Source organism: Podarcis pityusensis (genome assembly GCF_964106645.2).
Source record: "Podarcis pityusensis genome assembly, chromosome: 10".
Taxonomy (NCBI): Eukaryota; Metazoa; Chordata; class Lepidosauria; order Squamata; family Lacertidae; genus Podarcis; species Podarcis pityusensis.
The window spans coordinates 55,695,351-55,710,190 of record NC_138035.1 but is presented as its reverse complement, the minus strand read 5'-3'; the positions used below and the strand labels follow the sequence as shown (position 1 = coordinate 55,710,190).

Below are 14,840 nucleotides of genomic sequence, written 5' to 3'. Positions count from 1 at the left end.
CCAAGGAGCTTAGAATGGCATACAGTGTTCTCTCCCCTCCCCATTTTATTCTCACAATGAGGTAGGTTGGGCTGAGACAATGTGACTGGCCCAGTGTCACCCAGTGAGATTCATGACAGGGATCTAAACCTAGATCTCTCTGAAAAAAGGTAAAGGTAAAAGACCCCTGGACAGTTAAGTCCAGTCAAAGGCGACTATGGGGTTGTGGTGCTCATTTTGCTTTCAGGCCGAGGGAGCCAGCGTTTATCCACAGACAGCTTTCCAGGTCATGTGGCCAGCATGACTAAAGGGCTTTTGGTGCAATGGAACACCATGACAGAAACCAGAGCGCACAGAAACACCGTTTACCTTCCTGCCACAGCGGTACCTATTTATCTACCTGCACTGGCGTGCTTTCGAACTGCTAGGTTGGCAAGAGCTGGGACAGAGCAATGGGAGCTCACCCCATCATGGGGATTTGAACCACTGACCTTCCGATCGGCAAGCCCAAGAGGCTCAGTGGTTTAGACCACAGCGCCACCTGCGTCCCTGATCTCTCCACACCACAATGACTCTCTATTAACCTTTCTTGAATTGTATAAACAAGACCTTGACAAGCATCCATCCCAAAGAAGAAGAAGAAGAAGAAGAAGAAGAAGAGGAGGAGGAGGAGGAGTTTGGATTTGATATCCTGCTTTATCACTACCCGACGGAGTCTCAAAGCAGCTAACATTCTCCTTTCCCTTCCTCCCCCACAACAAACACTCCGTGCGGTGAGTGGGGCTGAGAGACTTCAGAGAAGTGTGACTAGCCCAAGGTCACCCAGCAGCTGCATGTGGAGGAGCAGAGATGTGAACCCGGTTCCCCAGATTACAAGTCCACCGCTCTTAACCACTACACCACACTGGAATGAAGTTTAGCTTCATTATCCCGCCCCCGCCCTCAGAGTAAATACTATAGTGCACTTTGAGCCAAGAAATACAGACCAAACTTTCCTGATTAAATGACTGAGTTAGATTTATAATGCTGGCTCTGCTGATAGATGGATTTTAACATTAAAATATAATCACAGATGAATGTGTAGTGGCTTTCTACAGCAACTCAGGATATTTCAGTAATTGCTGTCTGTGGCGATGGCAAGTACTGAATATACAAGATCAAGAGATTAATGTCTCATTTATACTGGAAGTGAGTATTCAGCTTGAAGTACATGGCTACCAGATAAATTCAGTCAAGCATTTCTTTTTCACACTACCAATTGATCCCAATATAGTCAGAAGTCTCAACTACCAGTTAAATGACACCCAAGTCTGCATATTAAGACTGTAATTATTTCCGTGAAAAAGAATGCAGTAACTTTTTTTTATCACAGTGGGGGTCAGCGTTGGTGCCTATTAAAGCTGTGTTATTCAGTATGCATCTCAAAGATGATTTCTACAAAACCAGGAGGCTTGCTTGAAACTAAACCAAGTTCTGCCTTATTATTTTTCTACGGCTGTCTGGCAGGTGTAGTAAGCTGTCATCCAGAACAGATATGCCCAAAGCCAACTTTGCTGTATTTTCACATCATTTTCAGCCTACCCTTGTAAAAAGAGCATGTAAGTATCTTTAAAATACTGTATAACATTTTAATTCATTGAGTATAATAGATAGAGGTTTAAATATACTTTCCCCAAGAAACCGGAAGCATTTTTGCTTGGTTTAATGGGAGAAGAAATTGCAAAGGTAGATCAAAGATTATATATGCCACAACAGCGGCAAGAACTTTATATATATAATATAATAATAATTTATTTTTTATACCCCGCCCATCCGGCTGAGTTTCCCCAGCCACTCTGGGCGGCTCCCAATTGAGTGTTAAAAACAATACAGCATTAAATATTAAAAACTTCCCTAAACAGGGCTGCCTTCAGATGTCTTTTAAAAATAGGATAGCTGCTTATTTCCTTGACACCTGATGGGAGGGCGTTCCGCAGGGCGGGTGCCCAAAGCTGGAAATTACAGGAATTACCAACAATTGAGTGGCAGATGAAGATGATGGACTACACGGAGTTGGCCAAGCTGACTGGTAGGATCCAGAACCAAGGCAACCAGAAATTTATTTGGTATTTGAATGATCATTGTAAAAATGTGAAGACACTAGCAGGATTGAAATAAATCTTGCAACGAAATGTAATAATAGTATCTGACCATGGAGAAGAGAGGACTTTAAGTATAAAGAAGGACAGAAACTGACAGTTAAAGTAGTGCTCGCTTCGGCAGCACATATACTAAAATTGGAACGATACAGAGAAGATTAGCATGACAGTTAAAGTGTGCATACAATCTATTTGGAAATAAAAAAACCAGTTGAAGGGATGGAGGGAAGTCATGAGCTCGGCAGAGCAAAAAGTATATGACTTGTTATTGCAATGTTGATATATTTTATGTTTAAAAAAGAAAATAATAAAAAATTATATATAGATAGTGAGATAGAGATATACTATAATAGATGCACTTTGGAGACTCTCACCTTTTCTATTTTAACAAGGAATTATCTCAAAACAATTGCTTGGTTTCCCTACCACATACCCTTAAACCTGTTGGATTGCTCGATACCCCACTTACTTGAACTAACTTTGCCACCACTGGGTTGAATCCAATACTGCCCACTCAGTAGAAGCAAGGCTCTTTGATCCAGAAGAAGCCTCCATCAGTGGGAACTTCTGATGGCATTAATACCCTTGTATCAGTATGCAAAGGCCAGTGATATTAGTTTGTATTATTGTTGTTGCTGCATTTATATCCCACCTTTTTCTCCAAGGAGTTTGAGGTGGTACACATGGTTTCCCCCCTCCTCACAACATCCCTGTGAGATACGGTAGGTTAAGAGGCAGCAACTGGTCCAAGGTCAACCAGTGAGCTCCCTGCCCAAGTAGGGACTTGAACCCTAGTTTCCTAAGTCCTAGTCCAACACTCTAACCATTACACCACACTGGCTCTCCAAGATCGACAGCAATAAATTGTGTATAACCTTGTAAAAAATAGATTCTGGTTTATGAAGCCATAGTGAGTACCACGGACACATGCTCTTCCCTTTCTCCTCCTCTTCTTCCATGGCGTGCCAGGTCTGGCATAGTTAGCATTAATTCAGAGTTTCCGGTTATATCCAAACTGGGGAACCATGGCTTAATGTTGGTTAACAGAACAAGGTTGTAGTACAGAATCTGACCGACATTAACTGGAGTCCCCCAGTTCAGACATAACAGGGAACTCTTGGTTTCATGCAACTCAAGATCTCCATGATAAAACCTGAACATGGTGGAAATAAAGTACATGGCTATGTTTAACACTGTTAAACAGGTTTATAAACCATGGTTTATAAAGCGTGGGTTAGTGGCCTAATGTTGTTGTTGTTGTTTAGTCGTTTAGTCGTGTCCGACTCTTCGTGACCCCATGGACCAGAGCATGCCAGGCACTCCTGTCTTCCACTGCTTCCCGCAGTTTAGTCAAACTCAAGCTGGTAGCTTCGAGAACACTGTCCAACCATCTCGTCCTCTGTCGTCCCCTTCTCCTTGTGCCCTCAAATGTAGCCTGGCTTATTGTGGGAATTTTTGTATCAGACTAACCAGCTGGAAAAAGGGTTCAAGGTGTCTATTTCTGGTGCAAGTCATCATATTTCTATAACTTCCATAAACCATGCTCAACTTTCACCCACTGATAATATAGCTTTATGTCCATAATATTGCTAGTTGTGACAGCATCATTCTTTCTAACCAAACCACTGCTGAGAAATACCCAATTCACTTTGCACCCAACAGCTGTAGTTAAAGGCTGTATTCCCAGCCACACATCAAAAACAGTCACAACAGTAAGAGGCAGAAACAGCTGCAAACTCTTGGGTTGGGGGGAGGAGAAAAACTTGCAGAGAGATTGTCATCCAGCTTTCAGAGGAAGTAAAGCCATTTTTCTTTCTTTTCTCATGCGTGACAGCTGTCTTAGCAGGAAAAAAAAAATATTAGCAGTCTGTTTTGTAACAGAAACTCAACAATATTTAATGAACTCTGAAATCAAGGATATTCAGGGACCAACACAAAGTTTAACACTTTGGTGTAGCCAAAACAATGTGTTTGACTGGGCTGCAAGTTCTCCAGTAGAGCAAGATTATTCCCTTCTCCCCATATCATTACTCTCTTTAAAAGAGGGGGAAAGACTAAGATTTTTATCTGCACTCTAAAGACAAAATCCATTTCCAAGTCTAATACTTAATTGCCTGAAGTAGTTAGGATGATAAACTCTACACTTTCTTCTCAGCTGATAAAGTGGTTTGATCTTCAAAATAAACTAGAAGACAGTAATTGAAAAGGATACCTGCTCAGTAGCTCAGTGTGTGTTACATTGCTGTATACAAGCCCTCAGGACCAATATAGAAAAACAGTAAGAGACAGAACCCAAGTTGTTTTTGTTTTGCTCCAAACAGATGCATTAATCTTTGTTCAATCTGCCTGATTTGCAGGGAGCGGTGGGAGCAGTAAATATGTAATATTCTTTGGGGCCATGGCCAAAGGCACTTATATATTCTATCATGGTCTGTTTGAATTTCCATGACCATGCTCTATTTTTCTATGCAAATATTATGTATTTATTATTTTATTAATTCATGAATTGCCCTTCATATAAATCTCAAGGCAATTTACAGACCTACAACAACAAAACAACTAAAAGCAGGTTTTAAAACAATGCAAAAATACAGCAACTAAATACTGTTATTATTTTTCAAAAGCCGCTTTCTAGGTATTCTGATGGAGCGAACAGAGGGTGGATTAGATTTGGGGGGGAAGGGCAGTCTCACTGTAGCCCAATGGATTGTCACATATTTGATTATAATCATTAAACTATGTGCTATCTGAACTACATATCACTCCCTATCTGGACAGGGCTCACCTAACTACTATTGTCTATGTTCTGGTAACCTACAGGTTAGATTACTGCAGTGTAGTATACATAGGGCTGCCTCTGAATACAGTTTGGAAACTTCAGCTGGCGCAGAATTCAGCAGCCAGGTTGTTCACTGGGGATGATTGTTGAGGTATATTTACATGATGCAAGGAGACTGATCTGGACTTTTACATTTAGCCAACCAGGGAGCTAGCATCGCAAAAGTGCATCCCACCCCTGGTCCCTCACCCTCACCTGGCCAGAGCAAGTGGTAGAATTGTGTATCTTGTCAGTGGCTATACCACTCCATTATGCTACCAGTAAGGGCTTGGGATTACTCTACCCAAAGGAAACTTAAACATGGAATTCTGTGAATTTTGGCTGAACTTTGTACACAACCATTGTTTCCAATAACTATATTGGTTCGGTTGCCTCATTTCCTGCTGTTCAGAAGCAAAGAAGCACTCCTTTCTACCTGCTAGCCACATAAAATGAAATTTCAATACACTTAGCTTTGGCCAGATGATGCCAAGCATTTATGAGTTTCTAAACCGAGTGTTGGGACATTAGATTTGTTCAGTGATGTAACTGTTCTAATAATCTGATGTAAGGCAATGCTCCATCCCAGGAAAATTAAAGACATTCTAATAATTGTGGAAACCTCCCTTTTCCCTTCTCATCTGCTAAAACTTAGGGATTTTGATAACAAACATGCTTGACACTATTTCCCAGGCAACTATTTGCATAATTAAAAGAGGGAACTAATTTAAATAGACATTGCATTCTAAATTTGCTGTATATCCTGTAAACACAGCATTTCTGCAACTCTTCAACTCCTTTTAAAAAGAAGATATTTCAAGGAAATATATATATTAGAATTTTAATGTAGATGTTGTTACTAGGCATTAAAGGCAGGCCATGTGTTCTGTACTGTTGAACGTGTCAGCTCTTGGGCTGCGCAACGAGAAGAAAGGGGGAAGGCTCTGTGGGTTACTGCAATATGATACTAAAGATAACTTGCTCTGTAACTCAACCCAGCCTAATTCAGGGGATGTGACTATTTCTACTAATGGCACAATGTATTTTATACAATCACATTCCTTTTGCTCCCTTGGCTGGCCTTACAAAAGGAAACGTGTTCTGGAAGCATTGTCCTACAATTTTTTTTAATGTTTCATGTGATGGGGGGCAAAATGTTGAGCGAAACAATCTGGCATAAGAAATGAATGAATAATAAGGCCATTATAAAGCAGAAACATCTAACTACTTGTACTCCTATCAAAAACACTCTATGTTGAAGCACAAAAATTTGCAGAAGGCTAAGAGGAACTTGCAAAAAGAAACGATTTTGCTATTACTAACATTTTCCTTATAGCCAACCCTTTGCTATTTTCCTCACCTCAAGGTTTCAGAAACTCTGAAAATGAAATTCAAGCTCTCTTTTGCTACTGGCCTAGACATTTGCATGAAATAAGTGAGTACCATCATAGAATGTTTTTTTTGGAGGGGGGGGGGGGGAGAAACAGGTCGGAAATATCTGAAAGACCATCTCCTTCCCTAAAGACCCTCTTGGGTGCTGAAATCGGCAGAGGGGGCCCTTCTAGCACTAAGGAGATACTGATCTATTTATAAGAGGCAGCTTTATGACCCAGCAGCAAAGGCACTGGCTGCTGAAATTAATAGATCAGTGCTACGCAAGGTGGTGGTCTCTATTGGCTGTTTCTCCATAGCAGCTCCACCACAGCACAGGTTGAGTGGGTTTATTTAGGGACCAGATATGCTACTGGTTCCTGACACATGGGTGGGTGTGGAGTGAGAAGACTGCTGGTTCAACATCAGATAGCTTGAGAAGCACTGGAATAGATGATGATAATAACTATATAAACAATACAGACAAAATAAAGTCATCACCCTATACAAAATGAATTACTGGTTATAAATTGAGTGAGAAAGACTTAAGAGAAGGAAAAAGAAAAGCATACATAATAGCAGTAGCAGATTAAAACAGCTGAGCAGCATTCTCAACATCTCCAGTTAAAGCAGTGTTTCCCAAACTTGGGTCTCCAGCTGTTTTTGGACTACAACTCCCATCATCCCTAGCTAGCAGAACCAGTGGTCAGGGATGATGGGAGCTGCAGTCCAAAAACAGCTGGAGACCCAATTTTGGGAAACACTGAGTTAAAGCATTGGGGAGACGACCATACAGCTACTACAAGGCTAGATGCATCAATGATTCCACTCAATGTAATAACCCTAGGAAACAAATTTTAAATTTTTAACTATCAATTCTTTATTGATTAAAAGATTTGCATGTCTATACAAACATTATGTACTATCTCTTAACAGGTAAAAAAAAAAGAAAATTATAGAAAATAGATAATTTATAAAGAAAAAAGAAGTAACAAAGATAAGAAACAAAGAAATCATTTTTTTTTTAAAAAGAGAAAAAGTTATTTACATAGTAAAAGTACTCATCAGCACAATCCTTCCCATCCTTCTCATTATACTGTTTGATACAACATTCTTCTTTACACAGGTTTACATTGTATAATATCATTTCTTTCTGCTTTGTATATATTCCTTTGATCTTTTTCTTTACAAATATCACTCAATTTCTGCTAATATGGAGTTATTTGTACAATAAAGTTTTACATAATTCTTAAATATTATCCATTCTCTAGTTGTTTTTTGTTTTGATATTCCTCTAACTGATCCCGTCAGTTTTGCTAATTGTAGATATTCTAACATAACCCTAGGGAACAAATCTAACATGGAGGGAGATCAAGGTGTCAGAGAAAGCAACTCAGAAACCCTAGCATCAAGATTTTATTCCACTTGGTTTTCTTCTAATTCCCATTTAACCTATATCTATATATTCTTTTGACATTCATTTACATTGTCTTTCATTCCCAGTAAAGTGAAGCTTCCCTCCCTTCCCTTCCATCCCTCAACCCTTACCACACAAGGTGAAGTTCAAGTGAGAAGGAAAAATCACAATCAATATTCCTTACCTGAATGAAGCGGCCTTCATATGTGCCTAGATTTGCTATGGTAAGCACCCCCTGGGTGAAGACAGATATAGATGTCAACAAGACTGTGCTGAACTGCTCGTCAAATAAGTCAACCCGCTGCAAAGGTATTGTAACCTCCACCCGATACTCGTCATCCTGTGCTCCACAATAGGTGGTGTTTCTTGAAAATGTCTGTAAGGAAAGTAGAAACGTGTTCAGCAAGTGACACGGGAGATGTACACACAACCCCATTGCCAGAAAGGAAAAGTCACTTTAAAAGTGGGCAACTGTTTTCTTACATCTTTGCATCATCATACAATATGCAACAAGTACGCAAAACAAGAAAAGGATTTTTTTCTTACAGAAGCATCTCTTACACCATGGGTAGGCAAATTAAGCCCCGAGGGCCGGATCCAGCCCAATCACCTTCTAAATCCGGCCCGTGGATGGTCCAGGAATCAGCATGTTTTTACATGAATAGAACGTGCCCTTTTATTTAAAATGCATCTCTGGGTTATTTGTGGGGCCTGCCTGGTGTTTTTACATGAGTAGAATGTGTGTTTTTATTTAAAATGCATCTCTGGGTTATTTGTGGAGCATAGGAATTCATTCACCCCCCCCCAAATATAGTCTGGCTCCCCACAAGGTCTGAGGGACAGTGGACAGGCCCCTGCTGAAAAAGTTTGCTGACCCCTGCTTACACCAATTCTCATTCTCATTTTATTTTCATCCTGTCATTTCCAATATACCATTTTCTGCTTAAACTGAAGTATTTTGCATTCACACACCCCATGGAGAAGTTTATGCACACCTTACCTAGCAGATTTAAAAAACCCAACACTGATGGTTTTATTTTATTTTAATTTTTAAAAATGAAAGTGTGGTTTCTATGGCTTCTTATTAGAAAATGTCTGCAGATGGCAAATGATGTCATTAGACCTAGACATTTGCTTTTAAAAGAGAAAAGGTGTTGCTTTTGTCACCTAAAATCCTTCAGCCCAGGCAAAAATGCTGTAAGAACTGTGTGTTGTTCACACAGTTTCTAATAATTATTACCGTTGGGCCCTAATTGAACTTGTCTCTGCATTTTGAACTGCTTTAATTTTCCTCTGTAGATCTGGCAGTAGGGGATCAGGCCTTGATGGCAGTTAGCCATTGATTGGCTGCTCCTAGGTAAATTTTTAAAATTCTGTTTAGGCCAGATTTCCCTCAAACACCTCTGGACTTGTTCTTTGCCATGTTGAGTTGCAGCCTTGCATTGTCTTCCAACCCATTAGTTTTACCTTAGTCCCTTTGGTTCAAGTTTCCATTTGTCCTTCTGTAATACAGTGGTACCTTGGGTTACAGATGCTTCAGGTTACAGACGCTTCAGGTTACAAACTCCACTAACCAGGAAGTGGTTGCTCCAGGTTAAGAACTTTACCCCAGGATAAGAACGGAAATCACGCGCCTGCGGCGCAGTGGCAGCAAGAGACCCCATTAGCGAAAGCACGCCTCCGGTTAAGAACCATTTCACGTTAAGAATGGACCTCTGGAGTGAATTAAGTTCTTAACCCGAGGCACCACTGTATATAAGTATTTGATCATCTGAGTGTATGAGTGTTAGTTGTTCAGGTTGTGTTCTCAATAAAGCTGAAGACTGATTTACATGAAAGTGTGGCTTGGATGAGGGTTTAGTAGACTCAAGAAACACATAACGTAACGTGCTGAATATGGAGCAATTACATATTGGGCTATATGAACTACTATATTACAGTATTGCCTGGTGAGTCCAATTCTCTTCTGTAGCAACAACATATTCAAATGTATTATTTGTACATGTCTATTATACTTTAAATTACATGAAACTCAGAGGGTCTTAGGGTCCCAAGAGGCAAAAATAGACAGAGAAACTAAGTAAATTTAATTAGGCTGAGAATATTTTGGTGTCCCATTGTTTAAAATTTATACTTGCCAATGCAGTTTTGTATCTTCATAACTATTACCAAAAATAGATGGTTCATTTTAAATCTTCTAATTCATTGAGAGAAAATGCATGTATTCCTTTTCTGGGGAATTGCTCCCAGTACAATGTACTTAGAGAAACAGCATATCTATGTTGTATTGACAGTTCAATGATAATCTGTCAACTGAAAATTCAGTTACTATTGATGCTTCATCTTCTATATCAGATAATAAATATGGGCCATTTAGATGTCAATAAGCAATTTAATATGGCTTATTGTAGGTTTCTATTGCATAATATTAAATGGAGCGATACGCAGTGAGAATAGACACAATAAAATATGGTTGTCTTCTAGAATCAATACTTTGCTGTTTTTTTTTCTTCATTGTTCAACATTAACTTTAAGGGTTTTAAAAAAAATTAAAGGTAGATTATGTCATGACTGACTGCTTATTGAAATAGTAACGGAGATGTGTCCTTTGATTTCTGCAAAGGGCCTTTAAATAACAAGCCAAAATAAGGATAATAAAAATGTTGTCATTTTTAAATCAAATTTTTAAAATGTTAATTTCCATCAACCTTACTTCACCTTGTCAAGAGTGCAAGGTGACATCGGATCATCAGGAGGCTAGAGATAAATCTATCAAACTATTTGCTATATTTTTGCAATAGTTTTTGCATTCAGCAACATTGTGTATTGGACTAAGACATATTGTAACCTATTATTTTGGGTTCAACCACTTTTAACTTCCTCCTGCTACATTTCTCATTACTGAAATACAAAGGCAAGTTGCACAAAAAAGTGTTCAAGCATTATGCTTACATGCTATAGTAAGATTTCTAACAACAACATCCAAAAATGAAACTAAGGCACAGAACCCTTGAGATTTAATAATATTTAACATTGGTATAGAGAGACAGCAAGAGCTGTTCAACAATGGAACGGACTACCTGGGAAAGTAATGGACTTTCCGTCACTGGAGGTTTTTAAACAGAGAGTGGATGGCCATCTGCCAGGAATTATTTAGCTGTGATTCCTGAATTGCAGGGGTTTGTACTAGATGATCCTTGGGGTCACTTTCAACCCCACAGTTCTATGACTCTACATATTATTATTGTTGTTTTCTTTCTTGGAAATTGTTAGAAATCTTAATAGAGAAAAACATCATTAAAACAACAACAATTTTTAAAAATGCAGCTACCTCTAACTCCTAAAGGCCAAAAATCTATTTATATACTGTATAATCTTATCAGGTAGCCCAGGCATAGGCAAACTCAGCCCTCCAGATGTTTTGGGACTACAACTCCCATCATCCCTAGCTAACAGGACCAGTGGTCAGGGATGATGGGAGTTGTAGTCCCAAAACATCTGGAGGGCTGAGTTTGCCTATGTCTGAGGTAGCCAATCTGGATAATTGTGTTACTAAATTTTTAAGAGGCACCTCTGACTTTAACTCTTAAGGACATAGTTTAGCTTGCCTAACCACACCTCTAACTCACTAAATTACTATTTACTTGGCTGACAATATGGAAAAATGTCATTATCTCTGGATTAAATGCTCATATATCTGACGCCAGATTCCAGTGACAAATCTCACAAATATTGTAGCTCAGCAAGAGCCCTATTGGTATGTGACTGGGCATTTCAACTTTCTTCCATGTACATGAGTGAAAGTACAAAGTCTATTTGTGACTCATTCGGTGGGGGGGGGGTGTATCTGATGTACATCAGAATTGGAATGCGATGAGGTTTAGGCAATTATTTAATCCATGTCCGAACTTAGTGTGAAGTCAAATTGTATCTTGCTTGCTCATACAGTAATTTGTGGCTAGCTGGAGTAACTCTGTACCATGATGTGGGTCTTTTGTTTTGTTTTTTTTTTAAAAAAAACCAAACACTTGTGGAGCTGTGGTGGAACAACCAAGTGTGCTCTCTCTGCTGATTCTAAGCTCTGAGAGAGTATGTAGGGAAAGAGGTGACGATCTCTCAGATATTTGGGGCCCAAGTCATTTGTTTATTTATATACCACTCAATTGCAAAACATATCAAAGCAGTATCGTTACTTTCCGGAAACAGATCTGGAGGTAGGAACAGAACCGCTGAAGTACTATGCCTCCATCCTTGAGTCACTGCAGAAGGATATGATTGTATCCTTGAATGAAGGGTGGCATATAAATTTAACAATTAATAAATATATGAAAAAGTATCAAAAGCCACTGAGAGGTTAATGAACATGAGCAGAGTCACACTCCCTCCTTGTCTCTCCCATTGCATGTCATCAAAGGTAGCTTTAGTGTTATGACCAGACCTAAAGTTGGACTGATATGGATCCAGATAGTTAACCTCCACCAAGCTTGCCTGAAGCTGGACCAACAATACCATATTGAGCACACTGCCACATAAAGCGATGTTTGCAACTGGGCAATAGTTGATTCACACACATCCAGGTCTAGGGAGGCCCTCTTAAGGAGGGGATGCATGACACCACCTCCTCTTTCAAGGTAGACATGGTAACTCGCCCTCCGGCAATGAATCACTAATCACTCTGTGGACACACCCAGTCAATCCTTTATAGCTAGCTTTAGGAAGTCAAGATGGTCAAGGGGCAAGAGGTGGCTGCCCTCTTCAGACAGCTTGTCTATGATCTCAGACTACAGTAATCAAAACGGATCACATGGAACAGGCAGTGCAGAAGAACTGTACCTATAATATAGCTATAATAGGAGGACTAATTCTCATCATAGATTCAAGCTGGAATCTGACATTTCAGTTAGTTATAGAAACTTGAGTTTGCCACTTTGCGCAAATCAACTTTCTACTAGTGATCAATCCATAGTTGTTGGGGGTTTATGATATTCAATGCAGTTTGGAATTTTGGATGCATTTGGATTTGTATACTATAGGTGGTATTTGGGTATATTTGAACCTGATGAAAACAGCTACAAATTTTTATCATAAGTAACTTGGACTGCACAAATTCAACCTGTTGGCTTAATAACATACATTTTATATTGTGATGAAGAAAAGTTGTATGACACCCCCCCCCCCGCCAAGCTTAACTGACAGGTTGTATCCAACAATGTTGTCCCAGTAGTGCAAGGGCTTCCACCTGTGAAATGGACTTCCTCTCTTCTACCCGCAAGATTTGAGGTACCTTGGGCTAGTCAGCAACTCTCAGCCTAAGGTTACTCAGAGAGTTTTGTGGCTAAGCAGAGATTTGAATCCAGGTCTCTATGTCCCAATCCAACATTCTAACCACTATACTACATAGGATGAAATCTATGAACATTTACGTTTATATCAAATCAATAGGAGTGCCTGGAAAATGCTGGCCCCAATTTCAGTAGATATCAGACATCCAAAGTCATTCAAATCAATGGAAACAATTGTTCAAAAGTCAAAAGAAATAGCAGTAATAAGAAACATTAGCTATGAATTTAGCATTCTACATTTCCAGAAACTCCAATTCTAATTTACGGATAAAGCGAGGGTGGGGAACGATTATGCTAGTGGTGCATTACGTAACGTAAAACGAGACAAATGTTGATGTAATTAGCTAATACAAATTAAAAACATCGCACATTTCCTTTTCGGAGATCATTCATGGTATTATTCACTTTTGATATTGATTACCACTGCATCAGTTCTTGTAATCTGGTTAGTACATTAGCACTAAGTAAATAGTATTGATTCAGATACCCATATAATGCATCCATGCAATCTTTGTATTTTGTCCATTTCCTTTGCATTAAGCTTCAAGACAGCACAAGCATAAAAGCTGCTAGCTGTTATAAAATCTAAAAGTATTTATGTGAGGTTGTAAAGGTAAAGGGACCCCTGACAGTTAGGTCCAGTCGTGGAGGACTCTGGGGTTGTGGCATTCATCTCGCTTTACTGGACGAGGGAGCCGGCGTACAGCTTTCGGGTCATGTGGCCAGCATAACTAAGCCACTTCTGGCGAACCAGAGCAGCGCACGGAAATGCCGCTTACCTTCCCGCCGGAGCGGTACCTATTTATCTACTGATGTGCTTTTGAACTGCTAGGTTGGCAAGAGCAGGGACTGAACAATGGGAGCTCACCCTGTCGCGGGGATTTGAACCGCCGACCTTCAGATCGGCAAGCCCTAGGCTCTGTGGTTTAGACCACAGCACCACCCGCGTCCCTTATGTGAGGTAGTACTTAGGATCAAACAAGTGCTTTTATCAATACAAGTTTCTGGAAATATTTAAATTGTAGCTTAGACAACAATAGTATTTGATAGAACGCATGAAAGAGCTATTGGCTTACAGATCCTTTATGCAACTGGCAGGTCTCTGGCATTCATTGGTTGGGGGAGCTCTACAAGTTGGCTCCTTTCATGTGTTTCACTAACATGCGAGGCCACTGCAACATTGGGAGGGGGCAGGTGGGGGAGCAATTCTGCTTTCCCACACATACCATACATATGGGCCCAACTGCTACAGAATGTGAACATTTTCAAGCCTCACATAACTCATTTGGCAAAATTAGTATGCAGATCACAGCATGTTAGAATATGTTGCTGCTTGTCCATTTCTGGTATTTTGGCAGATTCCGGCTAAGGGAAGCAGAAGGCACAGAAAACACAGTTAATCTCTAAGACATACAGCAATTGTAAGTGCTTACAAGTTGCTTGCAGCCAAGTAGTACCAACCACACTTCTTACACCCACCACAGTCAACCTAACAAACCAGACTACAACTGTGTCAGAGTCATAGAGTCAGAAGGGACCCCTAGGGTCATCTGGTCCAACCCCCTGCTATGCAGGAAACTCAGCTAAAGCATCCATGACAGATGACGATCCTACCTCTGTTTAAAAACCTCCAATGAAGAAGAGTCCAAACCTTCTGAGGGAGTTTTTCACAAATGAAGAACAAAAACTAATGATGATGCCGTCCCTATTACTTGTACACAATAATTAAGTTTGACATATAACCAGTTCAGTTATATTCTTTTGTTCCATTTGTT

General features: G+C 39.8%; 1 protein-coding gene across 2 annotated transcripts in view; it reads right to left on the bottom strand.

Moving 5' to 3' along the window:
* The window catches only part of MET (MET proto-oncogene, receptor tyrosine kinase), a 96,586-nt gene that overhangs the window by 48,586 nt on the left and 33,160 nt on the right, over window positions 1-14,840 (bottom strand). For both annotated transcript variants that reach the window (XM_081023458.1, XM_081023457.1), the window contains exon 3: window positions 7,908-8,099. In XM_081023458.1, the coding sequence (XP_080879584.1) occupies window positions 7,908-8,099 (192 nt within the window). The remainder of the gene's footprint in view (window positions 1-7,907; window positions 8,100-14,840) is intronic.